The sequence below is a fragment of the Dryobates pubescens genome, chromosome 5 (assembly GCF_014839835.1).
Source record: "Dryobates pubescens isolate bDryPub1 chromosome 5, bDryPub1.pri, whole genome shotgun sequence".
NCBI classification, from domain to species: Eukaryota; Metazoa; Chordata; class Aves; order Piciformes; family Picidae; genus Dryobates; species Dryobates pubescens.
The window spans coordinates 36,141,141-36,160,205 of record NC_071616.1 but is presented as its reverse complement, the minus strand read 5'-3'; the positions used below and the strand labels follow the sequence as shown (position 1 = coordinate 36,160,205).

Genomic DNA, 19,065 nt, shown 5'->3' with positions numbered 1-19,065 from the left:
GGCTTATTATATATAGAGTGAACAACAGACAACATATTGGTCCTGTTTTAAAGGAGTAAGTGATACCATGCAGGTGCCTGTCTAAAAGAGGGAGGGATGCACCTGGCTGGGTCTAGATCTTGGAGAGTGGAGTGCTGGTGTCTATTGTAAAATATGTTTCTGAGAGGGAAGGTGTTGGCTGTGTTTGTTTTGGGGTTTTTTACTGGGACATGCTTTTGAAAATACTGGCATATGTTCTGAGCTGACTGGCTTTAGAGAGTCTGGTAGCTAGGTGTGTTAGAGGGACCTAGAGGAGTATGACTTCTTCCTTCTATTCAGTCACACCAGAAAGATCCCAGTTTGTCCCCTTTTCCTTCCACTTATCTTGCTTAGTTGTAACCAGCATTTAAAATATGACACAGCTGGCAAGATACCAACTTTGGGCAGGGTTCCTCGGGCCACCTGCAAGCGGCTGGGCCTGCCAGTAGCACCTCTAATGATCCAAATGAGAAGGATAATATTTACTTGTTTAATTCATCTTCATCACCTTAAAGGGATCTTTGTCATTTGCAGTGGAGGTCACTGCTCCCCCTTCCCCATCTCTCTAAATTGTAATCATAAATAATGAGTTTCATTCAGAGCTCCCCGCCAGCGAGCTGCTAATTACCAAAAGTACGGCTTGTAATTTACACAGTAATAAACCGTAAATTTAAACATTACAGCACTTTAAGTTAATAATTTTCCTGCTGTAACAAATAGCCCATCTTTTACCCCTGCTGCTACAGCTCCCTCCAAACTTTGAGTGCATTTTGTCTGTGTACCTGGCACAAACGAGTCTTACCTGTGAAAGCCTTTTGCCCTCATCTTCAGACCCTTACTGCAAAGCGTGTTTTTCTCTCCTGGAGGTAGTTGCTGTGCAGATACAAACAGCTGGTGTTCAGGCTGTGTGTATGTGTAGGCCAGCCTCAAGCACATACACATGGCAGGGAGAAATGTTCTCCCAGAGCATGTCCCTTTTCCTAGGCTCTCCCTTTTTCTTCAGCTGCTAGACATCCTGCTGATGAGGTGATGTTTTCAGAAAGGGCTAAACCTTCCTGCATACTCCTTGTTTTATTTAGCTGGTTTTGGTGAATACCCACTGTTAGTGAGTCTTGTCTGTTTCTGGCCCAGCTGACCCCTGCAATCGTGGAAGCAGGCAGTTTTCAGCCATTTCTCCTATTCTTAACTGCATCTTTGTGCTGCATACTTTGTGCTGGTTCGGTCCTTGGTTCACCTCTGTGTAAGCCTATGTCATCACATATGAAATAATAAACCCCAAGACCTACAAATAAAACCAAATTATTTTCGTGCCATTTTAATTAGTTAAATCATCTCAGTTGCTCTAAAAGTACAGTGTGAAGGTGATAAGCTGAGAGTGGGCTGGGAAGGAAAGGGTGTGGCTCAGGGAAGTAGGATCTATTCTTACTGGTAGTGAAAATCTACTATGTCTGCTCACTGTGTGAGAGTCTGCAACCTTTTACCTGTCTTTGTGTTTCAGGAGACCTCCATGAGCACCCTGGGCACCGAGAGGCTAGGTCGTATTGTTAGTGATCCACGCCAGAAAGAGTAAGGCCCTTAACAGCTGTTGTGTAGGATTTGGTGGGGGGGGAGGAAGAACTATAGGGTCCTCTTCTTTCCTGGAACTGAAGGGAATGAAGAGCTGGGTAGTAATTTAAGCATGCAGTGGTGTGTGGAATGGGAGACAGTCCTCTACTGATGGCTTCTCCGTTTTCTTACATGCAATTGCTGACTTCCCCTTTGCCTGTTACGCTGCCCGATGTGTGGACACTGCTCAGATGCCCTTTTGGCTGCAGTCAGCTTTTTGCCTTAACTGTAGTGCAGTGTTTCCAGCCTTCACCAGCTGTTGCTATCCAGTTTTCTTCCTTGGATCTCAAATACGTTGTTTTTAATATGAGTCCTGCTGAGGTTTAATCTTTCTCTTTCTCCCTCCATCTTTGTTCTTCCCTTCCCCATCTCTCCTTACCCCCAACCCTCTGATTCCTCCCTGCCCTGTGTTCATTCCTTCCATGGTTTTACTCCCACCTGTCCTTCCATCTTTGCCTCTTTCCAGTTTTTGGTTACCATCCATGGGGAAGAGAGATCGCAACCAGGTAAGCTGACTCTGGTTTTCCTTTTTTATTTTCTTGGTTTCCCTCTCTCTAGAAAGAGCAAAGTGCTGGCTTCTGATTTCCCAAACACAGTGGCCTGTGCCCATGAGGTAAGGCAGCCCTGTCCCTTCTCGTTTTGTTAACTGATGTCTTCTGGGCGTGGAGCACAACCCGTATCTCAAGCATTATACTGTCTGTTTAAACTGAACAGCTCAGGAACTCCTTTGGTTTATCTTCCTGCTTCAGGTTAGTGTAGGCCTTCCACTTCAGCAGTGGGTGGAAGGGAAGATGCCTTAGGGAGCTTTGACCTCTCAAAACTCCCTAAGAATGGAACATTCTATATTCTCCAGTAATTCTTTCATAACTTCAGTAATAGGAGGCTTTTAAATTTAAGAGCTTGGGTTCTTAGTATTAGAAAGCAAAAAGGATCTTCCATTTGGGTAGTCATGTTGCACCAGGGTTCCTAGTCATGCACACACTCTTCTGTTCCCTTGTGAGTTGGTTAGTGGTTGGTGAGCAGCAGGATTGAAATTGTTTTACCCTCCAGGTGACTGAAAGTACATACATGGCAAGAAATCGTTTTCATGCAATTGTGCATTTTCTGTTAATGCAAATTATGTCACATACAGCTTTTATATTGCTCAAGATAAGAATGATAGCTACATAAACTTCAAAATGACCAAAATAAACTACTTTTGTTTTTCTTAAATGAGCTTGGATCACCTACAGGGGGTTACTGGTGATTCTGCTCTACTGTGCAGCTGCAGTGCTGACAGTAAACTAACAGTCCAACTTCAGAAGGAGCTCCCTGACAGCAGCAGATTTTAGTGCATAGTGCCCCTTTTTTCCCAGCAAGGTTGAAGCCAAAGGTCTAGTAGTGAGTTCTAATGTTGCAGATCGGTTTTATGATGAGTCCTGCCACAGCTATGGATTATTCATTTGTCCTTACATAAGTAACCCTAGTAATACAAGTGGAGTGTTCTGGAGGTTTGTGTAGCACTTTTGCAAAGCAGATTGAAATTAATTTCTTGCTTGTGGTGTGAATGATAAATAAAGAGCTGCTGAATGGAAGTGTAGTGCAGGTACCCTAGAGAAACCACTGGTTTGCTCCATGCATTGATTGACTGAATTATTCCATTTCTGTACTGACCTTTGTAAAAATAATCTTAAGGGTTGCATCTTCTACACCAAACTGTCTTGCATTGTTTTCTCTGCTTTCCAGTCTGCTGTGTGTCTAACAAAGGATTTAAGATTAGCCTGACCGTGCATTGTTTCAAAACCTAGTTTTAAACAGTGTGAAAAGAAGGCTTGTGAGGTGGCTTGGGTGTGTGAGAGCAGCTCACTCACTGTGGAATGAACTGGGAGCTCATTGTGACCTGAACCTGGTGGATCTGAATCTTCTAGAAGTCTTTTTCAGTGATACATATGACCATACAGAATACTGGAGCTGCCCTGGGTGAAGTTCTGTGCTTGCACCATTCATAACAGTGACTTTTCTCTCTACAATGTGAAGGTAGACAAGAGGCTTCCTGAAAGGGAAGCAAACTTTTTGCTCAGGGCATGAAGCAATAGAACATTTTGAGTGTGCTGTTAGTCAACCAGCACACTGCTAGCCTTTTGTCTGAAGTGAGAGGCAGTTCTCACCTAGTCTTACCTCTTGATGTGTTGGAAAAGTCTCCTTGAATTGTATGAGCAACTATAGGGAATAGACATGAGCAGCTGTATCTGGGAACCATTTCTTTTAACAGTTTGCTTAAAATCTTTTGACTTTCCAGTTCAATCCATTATCTCCTCTGTACTCTCTGGATGTGCTTGCTGATGCTTCCCACCGAAGATGCTCACCAGCACACTGCACTGCCAGGTAACTCGCTTGCTCTGCTCTGTTGGGGTTCTCTCACTTCCCTCCCGTGGTTATGCTCAGTAGTACTATGAGGTCTGAACAATATTCATGGACCTGAAAGTTAGCACGCTTTTCCCTGGGAGGGCTGTATTCAGACTCGGTGTAAAATACACTAACGCAGATTATTTGTGAGTCTCAACACGCCAGATGCTTAGAGTATGTGCAACAGTGAGTGACAGACAGGCAGAACATGCTGTGCTCCTAGAAATAAATGGGGTCTCTTCTGGGTTGTGCAGTGAGTTGCTACAATTCTGTTGTACCTGTACAAATGGACAGAGTGTTGTTGCCCGCTATTAAAGTCAGAACAAGATGAGAGGGAAAGTGCTGACAGGCTTGTGTAGGTGACATGCTGAGGCATTTTGGTATCCTAGATGCCTAAAATAGACCCTCGGAGCAGATTCAGAACTCACCTGAGGTGACTTCTAATGGCTTGATATCTCTTTTGCTATAGCTCAAATGTAGATCTGATCTGGCCAGTTTTTGAGGTGTATTTGAGTCTGCATAGCTGGGGTTAATATACCTTCTGGCACCTTATGCTGACTAATCCTAAATTAAATTCAAGTGTTGGCCTTGGAGCTGACTCCTGCTCTTGTGCTGCAGGTGACTATCTAAAGGTAAGGTGCCCTTGAGCTCTTTCTCCACACAAGGAGACAGAGCCTTGTTTGGGACAAAATTCTGCTTATGTGCTAGTAGGAAGGACCAAATCTGAAAGAAATGTCTGGACATTTAGCTTCATGGCTTTCTTTCCCATGTTAATTACTAAATAGAGCATGAAAAATGTACTGAGGTGGTATGTGTCTGAACGAAAGCTTGGCACCCACCCAGCCAAGCCTCTCCTCCCTCTGGCTTCTGCAGGGAATTTTGTGATGTTGCACCATGATCTCATGCTGCTGTAGCCAGCATGTTAAAGTTGGAAAGGGGGAGAAAGGGAAAAAAATCAACTTTTAAAACATTCAGCTGGATGAGAATAAAAAGAATTCAGAATATTGTGCATCAGCAGATTGGTTCCTTACTGTGCTTTAGGCCCACTTTAGGGATGTTTTGTGTCCATGAAGCAAGATTTATTGGTGTCTTCATTTACAGCTAGGATAACCTCTCTTGTTCCTTGAGTATTTTACTCAAACAGTGCTCTGCAGAAGTTTGTCTTTCAGAAAGGAGAGCCAGGCAAGTCCTGCTCATGAACAGGTCAAAGTCTCTACTTTCTTGATGATCAGTGAAGGCCCTTTCCAAAACTACTGGTTATGGGAAGGGATTCCAAAACTGGAAAAACTCTTTACTTGCTTTTGCTGAATATGCAGTCTGGATAACCAATTAGTACATGTGCTTAAGTTCTTCCTCTAATGAACAGGTCATTGGTGTCCTGACAAATATAATACCTGATGAATTGTTACTGAATATTGGCAGAAAAGATGTCCCATCCCAGAGGTGGCTATGGTTTTAGGTGCCTGTAGTTTATGAAAGTAGTTCCTGTTTTAGTGTGAAATACGCTCAAGAGTCTTTATAGGAGAAAGCAATATGGAATGAATGAATGTTTTGTGGTCCCACATGTGGTAGATAATGAACTCTTTTTGGTACAAGGTGCTTGCTATATGTAAAGGTGCTACCAAGGGAACAGTAGGAAATTGTTTCTTCACATAAAGGTTTTCTTGACAGCAGTTGTTTTTTCAGGTTCTTTAAGAGCTAAGCCTAGTATTAGTCCATTTTCTTACAGGGGATTCAGGTGATCTCTAAGCACTGTTCAGCCAGTGGCCCAGTTAACATCTTCATTTGCCACAGGTGGAATCAATTCCAATAGTCTGTGCTTTAGTAAACTTCTAACAGTTTGCACCTCATCCTGGAGAAACTCTACTCAGAAATCTGGCAGAATGGTGTGTGCTGGGGGAAGTTAATCCCCTAAGAACAACAAGAAATGTAGTAGAGAAGAAATTGTCTTGGTGTTGTGGGCATTCAGTTTCCTTCAAACTGATGCCCACCATGCCAGGCAAAATGACCTCTCTCTGCTTAGTTTCTGTTATCACAAATGTCCAATGGATTATAGTTACCAGGTAGAGTTTTTTCTCTGTCATGGAAGTGGTTTCTTTGTCTTAATAATTGATTTTGGTGTAGTTCATCTGGAAGTGTGGTTCATTTTGGAAGACTAGTAGCACAGTGCTTCGTTTAGGTAGAGCTGAAGGCCAGAATACTGAGCACAGTTGAAGATGTTCAAGAAAGGCTTTTCAGTGTCAAGGAGGAGGCTCTCTGTGGAGAATTCCTTGGGAAGCCTTATTTGAAAGGCTGTATAAATTGTACACTATCAAGATTACCTTTCTTGCTTTATGTCTGTGATGAGAAGAGATTTCATTCAAAGTGTATACACAGCACTGGGAATTTCACACCCATCATTAGAAGCAGTTTTGTGTGTGTGGTGACTGTTATCATTAGTGGTATAATTTTATTTTGTGAAGCGAGGAGAGTTTCCTGCTTTCTTACAGCCCTCCCGAGGGACAGCTGGTGTATTAATTTGCTGTATTGCCTCCTGGCTGTTCCCAGGCTGTTTTTCCTCTTCATCATGGAATTTTTAATGGCCCTGCTGCCTCTCGGGAGGCATGCAAGGAAGAGTACCTCGGGGATCTCTTCCTTTTTTCACATGCCTATAATTACTCTCCTTTAAGAGCACAAAGCATTTGCTAATCATGTCTTGTCTGTAAAGGTTTCAGCTTCACCATGCAGGCTGTTGAAAGCAAGCAAGTAGAGACTTGCATGGACAGCCTTAGTGATCCTTCCCCTTTTTCCCCTCTGCCCGTTTGCCTCTCTGGGAGAAGGGAGTGGTCTGAGCAGAATTTTGTTCTTTAACTCCCTCTACTTAAGGGGATTTTGTACAGGCTGAAGCCTAATATCTTATTAGATTTTGGTTATTTAATGGCTCTATCAGTAGGAAGACATTATAGGTTGTTAGTTGGTGGAATGTTATTCCCTTGAGGCAGGGTAAGAGTTTCAGATGAGCCTAGAGCCAATGTTCCTTCAATTTGAGTTTGAATAGCAGGTAGAATAAGAGAGGAAGGTAGAAGATAAATTCTCTGTAATGCCATTTATTGTTTGCCTAGCGTTGAAAATAGGATTATGGGTGAAAAACTCAATTAAATGTTCCCTCTGGAGGTCATAGGAAAAGTGGACCTTGGATGACAAGTAGATGTTAAAGGTGGAGATTTGAAGAATTATGTTAGAGAGACCTTTGAACAGTACAGATAAATCTGAGAAAATCACTTTGCATGTTCTCTCAGTTAATATCAGCTGTAAACCTAGAGTTTAATTGGGTTTAGAAGCAAGTCTCTCATCTTGCCTGGAACATGGTATAAAGATCTAAAAGGGTGAGTGATCATCTCCTGTTCAACTGCTGGTTGCTCCAAATCCTGAACTTGGTGGTGCTGTGGGAGTGAAAAGGCTTGAATGTTCCAGCTCTGCAAACGTGCTTGGTGAAGTAAATCTCGGTCTTCCATGCAGCGATCTTAAAGTTTCTGCCTCTTACCCAAGTGTGTGTAAGTACAGGGATTGCCTGGAATGTCAAGCCTTTTCTGAGGCAGCTGGAGGAGTGAATGGATGTTCACAATTGCATGCTCTCCCACTTGACCAGGACAATCTCCAGTTCATTCCACAACCTGTCTGCACCTTTGTCTTCCAGGAGTTGTCTTTGTGTAACAGTGCCTGCTGTCATCTGCTTGAGGCATTTCACACATACACACACGCCCTTTCCTTTTGGTTTGGGTTTGTTCATGTAGCCTGGCTAATAGTCCAGTTGGGGCTATAACAGAATTCTTCTGGCAGACATGCAGTGAACAGCAGCTATCAACCTAGTGTCTGAGGCTTAGTGCTCCCATTTTGGTGAATTCAAATTCTCTGGAGTGAATGAGGAATCCCCCTTGGCTTCAGAATTTTGTTTAATTGCTGTTGCTTCCTTCATCTGTAAAGCACGTTGCCATTATCAAATCTGTGTACTCAGCAGGTCTAGCAAATAGTAGGACCTTCTGGCACAGATTTCATGTGATTCAGTATGAAAATAGAGTGCAAATTATGGCATCACACTACCTCTGTTTAGAACACTTAATGAAAATGCAGAAGAAAAGGTGTTCACTTGCATTTGCCACACACAGACTTTCAGAAATGGAAATGCTTACTTGGGGAACAGACTGCTACTGCGTGAAGACCTGTGAGATTTGGTTGATTAAAGAAGTGAGCTGACCTGTTAGTGAATTTTGAATCTGAAAATGTGCTCTAGAAGCTCTCCCATGAGACTCTGCAGGACAGACGAAATGGCTATGCATAGGAAATAAGTACAGTGTGATGTGATAGCAACAACCACTTGCATGCATGGGAGCTTTACATGCAGATTGGATGAGCAGCTTGTATTGATTTGCACATGTTATGTGCAGATCAGACTTTGGTGCCCAGCTGGCTCTGTAGTCAAAAATGAGGAAGAACTCTGCTTTTACTATTAATTTTGTGAAGTCACCATCAACAGCCTCAGGTAACACCTCAGGGCTAAGAGAAAGCCTTTTATTTGGACTGTGTTTGCTGGGAATGCAGCATCACAACAGCCACAGCTGGACTGTGTAGAGTTTTAGCAGCAGTATCCTTGTTAGAAAGCTGCCCCTGCTGAACATTTACATTAACATGAGGATAATAGCATCCCTTGTTTGTATGACAGTAGATTAATGGCTGCCCCTCACTTTCACTACATAAACCAAGTCCTATGCTTTCTCCTAAGGATAAGGTTAAAATGAAGATTGTCATCAGAGAAGTTGGATGATTGCAGCAAGATGCATACACCCCCAAGCATGTGGTGTGCTTTCTGCCTTCCTCCAAGAAGGCCATGGACTGGCACAGTTAGTGCTGTAGGCTCTTCTCAGAGACCTCAGTTGTGAGATTGTGGTGCTTTTTTACCCTGAATTTTGAGAGAGTCATTTTACAATCTAGTCTTTTGTTTGCAGATTGTAAAGACTTCAGGGGCCTAATGCTGTTCAGTAAGCTTTTCTGTGGGTGCTGTCTGCTTGTGCTGTCCATTATATTTCTTTACTGAAAAAGTGGTCAAGCATTGGAACACACTCCCCTGGAAAGTGTTTGAGTCATCATCCCTGAGGGACATTCGAAAAGCATGGAGATGTGACACTTCAGAGCATGGATAGTGGGAATGGTGGTGTTGGGTTGATGATTGGACTTGATGATCTTGGTGCTTCTCAGTTTAGGCCCAGGTCTTTCATCCCATAAAGCTCTGTGCCTCAGACTTCTTCACAGGGGGACTCATGCACATTCATGCATTATCTGACATCTTTTCCTCTCAGCTCTCTTCTGTTCTACTTCAGAGTAGTGTTTAAACTATTCAGAAGACTTGTTAAAATACAGCTTTGGCAGAAAGTTGGTTGTAGGCTGTCATTAAGATTGTCATAATTTATAGTTTAGCCTGTTGACTGCAATGGACAGTGTGCTGTGCATACCCATGACCTGACATTCCTGGTGGTGGTGGTGGTTTTTTCCTAGGAGGCTGCTCTTAAATTGGAATTCACCAATTTGACTTTTACTATAGCACCTCTGTGCAAGCTAGTGATGAGAAATTTAGATCTAAAAAGTGTGGTATCTGCCAAAAAAATATGTATGCCATAAGTTACACTTCAGACACCCTTTCTGTCCATGACTTAATGAAGACTATCATCCCTGTGTGCATTCCTCTGCTCCTCTCTCTCCCAAGTTACCTACCACCTGTATGCAGATTTATGGTGCCTGTAAAGCACGCCAGCTGCTTGAAAATGACACTTTTGCCACCAGGTCAGTCAAAGCCAGTGAGTAATCAATAGGTTCCTGATTTACTAACTGAAGTGTGGGTGATCAATAAGGAATAAACCTGAATGAAATACATGTTACAGGGACAATTTATGACCTCTGAGCCTTTGTGTGTTTGAGGCGGGACTGCTCGACACAGCGTCCTTGCTATTAGTGTCCAGCTGGACTGTGATTTACCTTCAGTTTTACTGCAAGAAGGGATTTTGAGATTCTCATTCTGCTGTGGTGGTTTGTTTGTGGGGGTTTTGTATATTTGTTGTGGTGGTGGTTTTGTTTGGTTGGTTTTGTGGGTTTTTTTTGGGGGGGGGAGGGTGGCTTTTTCATTGCCCCTGTATGATCATGAGGTAAGTGTAGGTGTGGTTTGAGCATGGAGATGAGAGCCAGGAGCTTTTATTCAAAATCTGGCTGTAGCATTTGTGAACTGGGAAAAATGGAATCAAGTCTCTTGGAAATGATAGTGCATACTTTCCTAGTTTGTAGTGATTCTTCACCAAGGATCAGCTGCTTTAAGTTACAAGTTCAGAAAATTAAAGAGGGAACCTTATTACAGCATAAAATTAGTTGGGTTATTATATATGGTTATGTGGTCATCTAGTTAGTAATCTAATACTGTGTCAGTGATGCAAAATAAGTACCTGAAATTCCACTTGACTGATACTATCTTTTTTTCCTTTGCTATGTGTGCCTTAGCTGTTTCAGAACACCTGGCAGAACAGTGCTAAAATACTATATAGCCACTATCATCATTGTGTGCAAAAGCAGTTCTTGTCACATGCAAAGTCACGCAGAGGTTAGTCACTTGAGTGTGCAAACACAACATTTGATTATGCAGTCTGCTGGTACTTTTGAGAGCCTTTAGCTGGCATTCACAGGAGAATTCTGTGTCTGGTTGTTTTAATGTACACTCCCAGATTTGAAACATTTGCTTTCAGTGAAGCTTAGCACAATTTAAAACTCTGTGAAACTGTTCCTTAATGTCAGGCTTAGTTGGCAGATTGCGTAGACCTCTTGGAGAACTTCTGCATTTTAGTTGAGAAGACAGAAAACAAGAAGGCTGGAAAGGGACTGTTTACAAAGGCCTATCGTAGTATCAATCAGGGTTGCAAGGGACCACAAGGATCATCTAGTTCCAACCCCGCTGCCATGGGCAGGGACAACCCCACACTAGATCAGGCTGGCCAGAGCCTCATCCAGCCTGGTCTTAAACACCTTCAGGGACAGGGCCTCAACCACCTCCCTGGACAGCCCATTCCAGGGCTTCACCACTCTCATGGTGAAGAACTTCCTCCTCACGTCCAGCCTGAATCTCCCCACCTCCAGCTTCATTCCATTCCCTCTAGTCCTATCACTACCTGATAACCTGAGAAGTCCCTCCCCAGCCTTCTTTGTAGGCCCTCTTCAGATACTGGAAGGCCACAATTAGGTCACCTCTGAGCCTTCTCTTCTCCAGGCTGAACAGCGCCAACTCTTTCAGTCTGTCCTCACAGGAGAGGTGCTCCAGCCCTCTGATCATCCTCCTGGCCCTTCTCTGGACACATTCCAGCACCTCCATATCATGATAAGACAAGGGGCAAAGGTTTTAAATTAGAAAAGAGTAGGTTTAGGTTGGACTTTAGGAGGAAGTTCTTTACCATGAGGGTAGTGGAACACTGGAACAGGTTGCCCAGGGAGGTATTTGAGGCCTCATCCTTGGAAATATCCAAGGTCAGGCTCAACAGGGCTCTGGGCAGCCTGATCTAATGGAGGATGTCCCTGCTCACCGCAGTGGGGTTGGACTTCTTGAGGTCCCTTCCAGCCCAAACCATTCTATGATTCTATATTTCTTCCTTATTTTGTGGTTGCACATTTGTTATGGGTAAGTAGGTGGACCCATGAACATTCAAACAATTTTAGAGTCTTGACAGGTACAGGACATTTTTGTGTGTGTGCTCCCTACACTGTTCTGTGTGACTACAACAGCACACTTTGTTTTTTGCATGAAGTCATCATTTGAAATGGTATGTATATACAAATGTGCTGCTTTTTTTCAGATGGATTTTGCCACAGAAGTATGAAGCCAGGAACATTTCTTTTTGTTACCTGTAAGAGATTTCAGTGCTTAGTAAATGTGTTTATTTAGACTTGGATCATTTTCATTTTTAAATTCAAAAGAACAAGCTTTAGACACACAGGAGGTTTTAATCATAAAAACTTACATGGTTCCAATTTTTACACCATGTAAGAACCTCACAATCCTTAATGGATTTTATTTGCACTGTAGTGTTCTGCATTTTGCACATCAGACCTGATGCAGAGCATGACTAAGGAATTTGCCAAAGGAACTCTGTTATCCCAAAGCCAGAATTTGAACCCAAAGTCATTCCTAAATAACACATTTGTATTGCTAATGGATTGTATTTGAGAAAGGGCTCTGCTCTGCTGCCAAGGCTGTCTTTTCTGAACTAAATTCCTCTTTTTTTCCTACATCCAGAACTAGGAGGAGTGCTCAGCCACTCTCAGTAATGTAGGTTTCTTCATTGGCAAATTATTAGAATAGAATAGACCAGACCAGGCTGGAAGAGACCTTCAAGGTCATGGCATCCAACCTATTATCCAACCAACCTAATCAACTAAACTATGCAACCAAGCACCCTATCAAGTCTCCTCCTAAACACCTCCAATGATGGTGACTCCACCACCTCCTTGGGCAGCCCATTCCAATGGGCAATCACTCTCTCTCTGTAGAATTTCTTCCTAACCACCAGCCTAAACCTCCCCTGGTGCAGCTTGAGACTGTGTCCTCTTGTTCTGGTGCTGGTTGCCTGGGAGAAGAGACCATCTCCCACCTGTCCACAACCTCCCTTCAGGTAGTTGTAGAGAGCAATAAGGTCTCCCCTGTGCCTCCCCGTGGTCATCTGTAGGCTTCAGACTTAGCAGTTGGTGTGACTGGGACAGGTGATGCCTTTCAGCCAGTTCTCAGGTGCAGGAAGGCTGGATTGCCATCAACCAGATTCAGCTGTTTCCACAGCACTTGGTTAAGGAAAAAATCATTTTTTAAAATTCATGAGACAGTTTTGCTTTCCTAACTTCAGGAACTTAGTACTGTAGTGGAAATATGCATGGGCATTTGGAATCTAGGTGCATTCTAAGATGACTCTACACTACTAAATAAATAGGTTGCAAAATAACTTGTGAATAAAGGAGTAAATATGATGTGATTTCTTTAAAGAGCAGTCTTGCAGACATTTTTGCACAGAAGCAATGGTAGGGCATGTGTTGTAGTGCTGCTTGATTGGCATCTTTACTTTTGCAAAGAGTTTTTAAAGTTAATGCAAAACCAGGTCCTCTAAGGCTGAGAGGTAATTATTTTTCTGAGCAGTTTATGTGTGTGAGCTCTTAAAAGCAATGGAGCAGAATGGTATTTTGACTGAGAATGTTAGCAAACCTTTCCTGAGAAGCTTGTGATTTATTTTCCTGCTAGTTAAGAAGCTGATGGGGGGATGAGAGTTAAAGGGTGATTAGCCAGAGTTTTACAGGAAGGAGGTAGTGGAACAGAGTTGAATTTCTTTTAATTTCTCTGTAGGCAAGCAAATGTACACCTGGGACCACCATGTTCAAGGGACATCAAGAGGAAACGAAAGCCAGCTGCAGCCTCCATAGCCAGCCCAGCATCAGGTAACTTGGATTTATCTGTGTGCCAGCATCTTTTAAGTCATGTCTCTCTTGAGCCAAGTGCCAGACTCACAACGGTCAAGCCAGCCTTACCTGCACTTGAAAGTGAGGAAATGTGTGTGAAAGGCTACGTGTGTGAGAGAGTATCCTGTGTATTTTGCACAGCATCAAAAGATGCCTACTAAACAAAGCTTTGATGATGCAACTATGGAAAGTTAATATAATTGACAGTGCTTCACTGGACAGTGCCTAATGATCTGTTTCTTCATAAAGTGTTATTCCCACTGTTCCTAAATTATGCAGTCCATGGTAACCAGGAGGTGATCAGTAGACAGAGTGTGTTTCTCCAGCGTTACACTGACATTAGCTGGTGACTCTTGTGCTCTTTTCCAGGACACCTTTTTCAGCATTTCTAGACACTTTCACAGGAGCAGAAACACAAATATGGCAATTTTTGTATCATCACTGAGACCAGACATTCCCCTGGAGTTTTCTTACTCTTGTCCTGTGGATGACAATACTCACTTTGTTCTTTTTCTTCTTCTGGGGATGTAGTGATTTAAATGCTGGTTTATTTCCAGGTGGCATACTTCTGGAAAGTGATTGATTGATTTACTCATTAAAATCTGAAAGTGTGCAGAACATAGAAGGGTTTAGGAAACTTATTTCTGGCCTTTCACCCTACCCTCTCTTGAAATACTTTGCTTACTATCAAGGGATCCCTGTCTTCCAAGTAGCTAAACTATTCTTGGAATCCAGTAACAAGGTGGTGGGTAAGCTGATGGGAAAAGTGGTGATGTGAAAATTGTGAAGGAAGGCCAAAGGAACTGATGATAAATAGGAGGAATAAAATTCAGATTTCTTGCTTGGGCTGGTGGGAAGAAAAGTTCTAACTCTCCAGACCACAGATCTGGATTATAGACTGTCAGAAAGGTTCTGTATTTAAAAAGAGAAAAGAACCCTGAATTAATAATCATTTGCTCAGGATAACCATCATGTTATGGAGTGTTTATTTAAGATATTGTGTCTTGGCTTTTGAGTATTCTGTGCTAGGGTGTTCAGGTTTCTGTAGTGAAAGGTTTAGTGAAATCACATGTGTAGCCACAGGATTTTAGTTCTCAGACAGTAGGTTTCCTTGTTATGAATGTTAGTGTCTCAGTGTGTTCCCTCTTACCTGTCCATTTGTTTATTCTGTACTCTGTTGCTGGTCACCTTCTATAGGAGGAGCTTCTGTTTCTATGCCTATGTGTTTCAGAATATTCTGTAAATCCTGCCTACCTGCCTGAAAAGGCAAATTGAATAGTAAATGCTTTTTGAAGAGTTGAATCTGTATCTGGAGGGGAACTCAGCACTGGAAAATCGCACAGAGGTTTGAAAGGCAGGGATTGAAGGATGGAAAATCGGAGTATATATTACAAAATAAGGAAGCAAAGTGTAGCTGTTGGAATCTGGACAGGGTGCTTGTGCTGGTCATGAGAAAAGTGCTGCAAGATCTAGAATGGTCAGAAGTGGTGAAGATCTCTTCCCTCGACCCTGTTCAGAAATACCCCCAGCAAAGTTATCAGCTGTGGGCAGTTTGCCACAATACTGACTTGTGGACTTTTATGAGTGAGTAACTGAAGCTGTGTCCTAGCTGACTTTTTACAACAGTCTCCCAACTGCAACTGGAGCACAGCCTGGGCATGTAACTTGGAAACTTCTGAACTGGAATTACCAATGCCTAAAGAAATGCATAGAATTACTCTGCAATGGTGTAGCATTAGTTAAAGACTCTTATGCTTGTTAGATGTTGATAAGATAGATATAGATTTTTCTCCCTTGTCATTTGTCTACTTGCCCCTGCATAGGTATTTTACAGTGGCATTCCCCTGTGCCTGAGGAATCACAGAAGTCTCATTTTCATACCGTAGAGGCTTTTTGTATTAGTAGTTACTTCTGCAAAGATGAAACACAGGTGAGTCCGAACGCAGGCCCGCAGCGTGCTGGATTCCTTCACCTTTAAACAGCTCCTTAGCCGAGTCCCGCTCGGTGCTCTCGTCTCACTTGTTGACCAGGTCCTGCTTGAGTGATCTCCTTTTTTGCAACCCGAGTGCCCCGTGGAGGTGAAGGACACGGCCCGAGCTGGCTCCATCAGTCAGCAGAACAAATGGGCTGGCTGTGCGGAACATCGGGCCATCTCCGATTCCACCTCTTTTATAGAGATGAGTGATGAAGAGGGGCTCGTTCCGCTTTGCCGCTGTATTAATACACATCAGGGGCCAGCTCCTGGCACTAAATCACGCTACGGCATACATCTGTTATCGGACTCCTCACCGGTGTGATGAACAAGACTGCAGATAGAGGCTTCCTCGTGTCATTCTTTATAGGATTTTCCTAAAAGAATAAATAGCTCAAATCTCTGCCAACGCTCTCCCCTGTCATTGTGATGAATTTAGCTTCTTTCTTAAACATGCAGCTACAAATCTTCTCCTGTCACCTCATCCCCCCCACTCCCCTCCTCGTCCCCCTGTCCACAGAAAGTTTTGAGTTGGATTTGGCTGAAATCAGAAGATGCTAATAAAAAGTATATGAGATGTGAATTGTAGCTGCAGGAATGAGAGAAGGCAGCTAGAGATATGTTCATTTGGAGCCAAGCAAACTGAGTTTGTCATGTTGTTTCGTGTACTTTCATGAACCGCAGGGTCTCATGAAGCATCTCATGTCAGAGACACATGAACATTAAAAGGAAAAGAAAAAGGCATTGCTGTAACAGAAGTGCCTGGGTCTCTATTGTCTTGTTACAGCATTACACTTCTGGTATTAGTCCTGCCCTTTGAGACTAACTGGCCTAAATATCGTAACTGAGATAGCTGTGAAAGGATAATGTTTTGGAACAAAGCCTGGCTGTTGAGAGCAGCAAAAAGTGGGTATAAAATGCAGAATTCATTTGTACTTCAGGAAGTGATTGTTCACAAAATGAAGTTGGTCAAGCTTATGCAAATGTTGAGAGAGATTAAAAATGAAAGTTAGTGCTTTCCACACTACACAGTTGAGCAGTATGTGAGCTCTAAAGCATGAGGTTTTCACCATCTAACGGTGAAAGTCTGGCTGGTGTTGACTGGCAGTAGAATGTGGAAATCTGGAAGAAGTAAGACTGGTTATATTGGTTTAGACCAGAAGTTCATCTGACTCAGTGACCAGCAGCCAGTGCCTAGGGAGGGAGAAAGTCTGTAGTGATAAAGGTTCTTTGAACTTTCAGTGATCTAAGACTTAGGGACTTCAAAAGGCATGGATGGTGTCCTTGTGTTTAGTTACTTTCTGTTGCAGTGCAATAAATTTGGAATAATGTCCTCAGCAGCACAGTAGGGCTTGACTGAAATATGCTGTATATAATGTTGTTCTCATGGTAGTTATTCTCTGGTTTGAAAGGGATCTGATGAAGACTGTCTTGTCTGACTTCTGATGGTCAGTCCACAAATACAGATGGCTGTGGAATAAATGGTGAAGAGTTCTCCATCTTACATTGACGTTTTTAATGTTTACATGGGCCAGTCCCCTATATATAATAATAATAAACAACCAGGTTGGAAGAGACCTTCAAGATCATTGCATCCAACCCCTCAACCAATCCAACCCACCTAAACAACTAACCCATGGCATATGTAGCATATGTAGCAGTGCACATGGTAACTGGCATCCTATTAAATGATTACAGTGAGTCTGGTGTAAAATCTGCGTAGATTTTTGCCTACCCTGGTGTGTATTAACACTTAGCTTGTGAAAAATAGTAATTTCTAGTAAGTGCCAGTTAGCCTTTGAAACTGTTTCTCAGAGAACAGCCTGATGAGTAGTTACAATTTGGTGGATTTTCTCACTCTGATGTCTTGCTGATGCATTCACTCTGTCATGCTGTGATAGCAGCCAGCAGCCCTATTTTTCTCCTTGGCTTTTTTTTTTGTGGGTAAAGGTGGTGATCCTAAGTGGTGAGGCTGTTGCTGGGCTCATAGTGTAATATTTGTGGTGGTCATTGGGTTAAGGATTTTGACTTATATTTGTTTTGTGAGAGTCATATAAAGTTCAGGTAGAGGAAGCTGATGAGCTGGAGATAAAATAATGTACTGTTGTCAACTATGTCATTGTGGTTGTATGGGAATGCTTCACTGATTCAGATGTACAGAACAGGATTGTTGGGGTTCCAGATCTAGTGAGCGTGGAACCTAAGGCACTGAACCAGCTTTTTATTCAAACTTCAAAATAATCAGGCCCCTAGTAAAGATTTGTTACGGTCTCTTTATCCTTCATCCAGTACAGAGTAGCAGATGCAACTCGCAATAAACCCACAGAAACTTCTTGTGAGAATACAAGGAAAAAGAGGTGTGTTCTGTGCTGAAGCAGTTACTTGTTCAAAAAGATTCTGGTTGCCCCAGAAACTCTTGGGGCAATATTTTTTTTATCCTGTCCTGTCCTGCTTGTGAGGATTTGAGTGATTCAGGATACTGAGAATGGGAGTAAACTGTCATTTGGGAGTAATTTGGCAATCCTCTGGAAATTTAGGTGACTGTTGGCTTGAGCTATGGATCTGCAAATCTCTCTTGCTAATTAAAGCCTGTCTCATTTTGAAGCAGTGGTTGAATTGAGAAAAAGATAATGGATTCCAGTGTAACTTAGCAAGTAGCTTCTGAATGCATGTGGAGGTTCATGGTACTGTCTTTACTGTGTGAGGAGACGTATTTTCCTCTTTAACTGAACTTTGCAACCTGAAATTTGCCAAGCCTTCAGAGACTTTTAAATTCTCAGATACAGGGTTAATTGAGTCTTTGTGGAGAGATCAAGTTATCTTCAGCTGAGTGATTACAAATGGATTCAGTTAAAGTATGGAGCAGTTAAAGCTCTTCATTTTCCAACAGGCTCTTTGACTAGTGGAACTACTCCACTGCACTTGGAGTTCCAAATGTGAGAATCCTTAGGGCAAGGGCGTTAGTGCTACCAAGAGCCTGGATTTCAAAGGGATTTGACGGGGGAAGATGTAGGAGCTCAGTAAATAACACCTTCATATGAGAAATGATACGGGACATTTGCCTGAAGTCACTTGTTTTAACGTTGTTTTCCTTATTGCCTTTTCCTGCTCTCTTCCTCTGTTCCGGCTATCCCAGCAGCTTTACCTGTCCACACGGATGCAGCAGAGTCAGAGCTACCAGCAACACCGTCCCTGAGATCCCAGAACTCTGAGTGGGCAAGGAAAGCACCAGCAGCCGAGAAAGCCACTATTGCTGCCTCCTGTAACTTTTTTAAAATGCCACCAGAGAAGAGCCCTGGATACAGCTAAAAGGAAGCGCTGCAGCTGTCCAAGCTTGCTGGATTTTGGAAGTGTTTGACTCTGGTGCGTGTCTTCACCAAACCTCTTCTTGGGCAGTGATCTCTTCAGTATTGGTGCATGATGCGTGCCATCATCCAGACTGAGCTGCGTGGCCCACATACCTGATCTAGTTGAGGATGCCCCTGCTTACTGCAGGGGGGGTTGGACTAGATGACCTTTGGAGGTCCCTTCCAACCCAGACCATTCTATGATTCCATGATCATGTGTGTGTTTAAAACAAA

The 19,065-nt window shown here is 42.8% G+C and overlaps 1 protein-coding gene across 8 annotated transcripts in view; it reads left to right on the top strand.

Moving 5' to 3' along the window:
• The window catches only part of GPATCH2L (G-patch domain containing 2 like), a 74,837-nt gene extending 56,042 nt beyond the window's left edge, over positions 1-18,795 (top strand). For 3 of the 8 annotated variants that reach the window (XM_054162006.1, XM_054162009.1, XM_054162010.1), the window contains exons 6-10: positions 1,517-1,584; positions 2,182-2,236; positions 3,902-3,987; positions 13,400-13,491; positions 18,621-18,795. In XM_054162006.1, the coding sequence (XP_054017981.1) occupies positions 1,517-1,584; positions 2,182-2,236; positions 3,902-3,987; positions 13,400-13,491; positions 18,621-18,793 (474 nt within the window). In that variant the 3' untranslated portion in view covers positions 18,794-18,795. Of the gene's footprint in view, positions 1-1,516; positions 1,585-2,089; positions 2,130-2,181; positions 2,237-3,901; positions 3,988-13,399; positions 13,492-18,620 lie in introns of all 8 variants that reach the window. The other 5 variants (XM_009909360.2, XM_009909361.2, XM_054162008.1 and 2 more) reach the window with 5 other exon arrangements.
• The last annotated feature ends 270 nt before the right edge of the window (positions 18,796-19,065 follow it).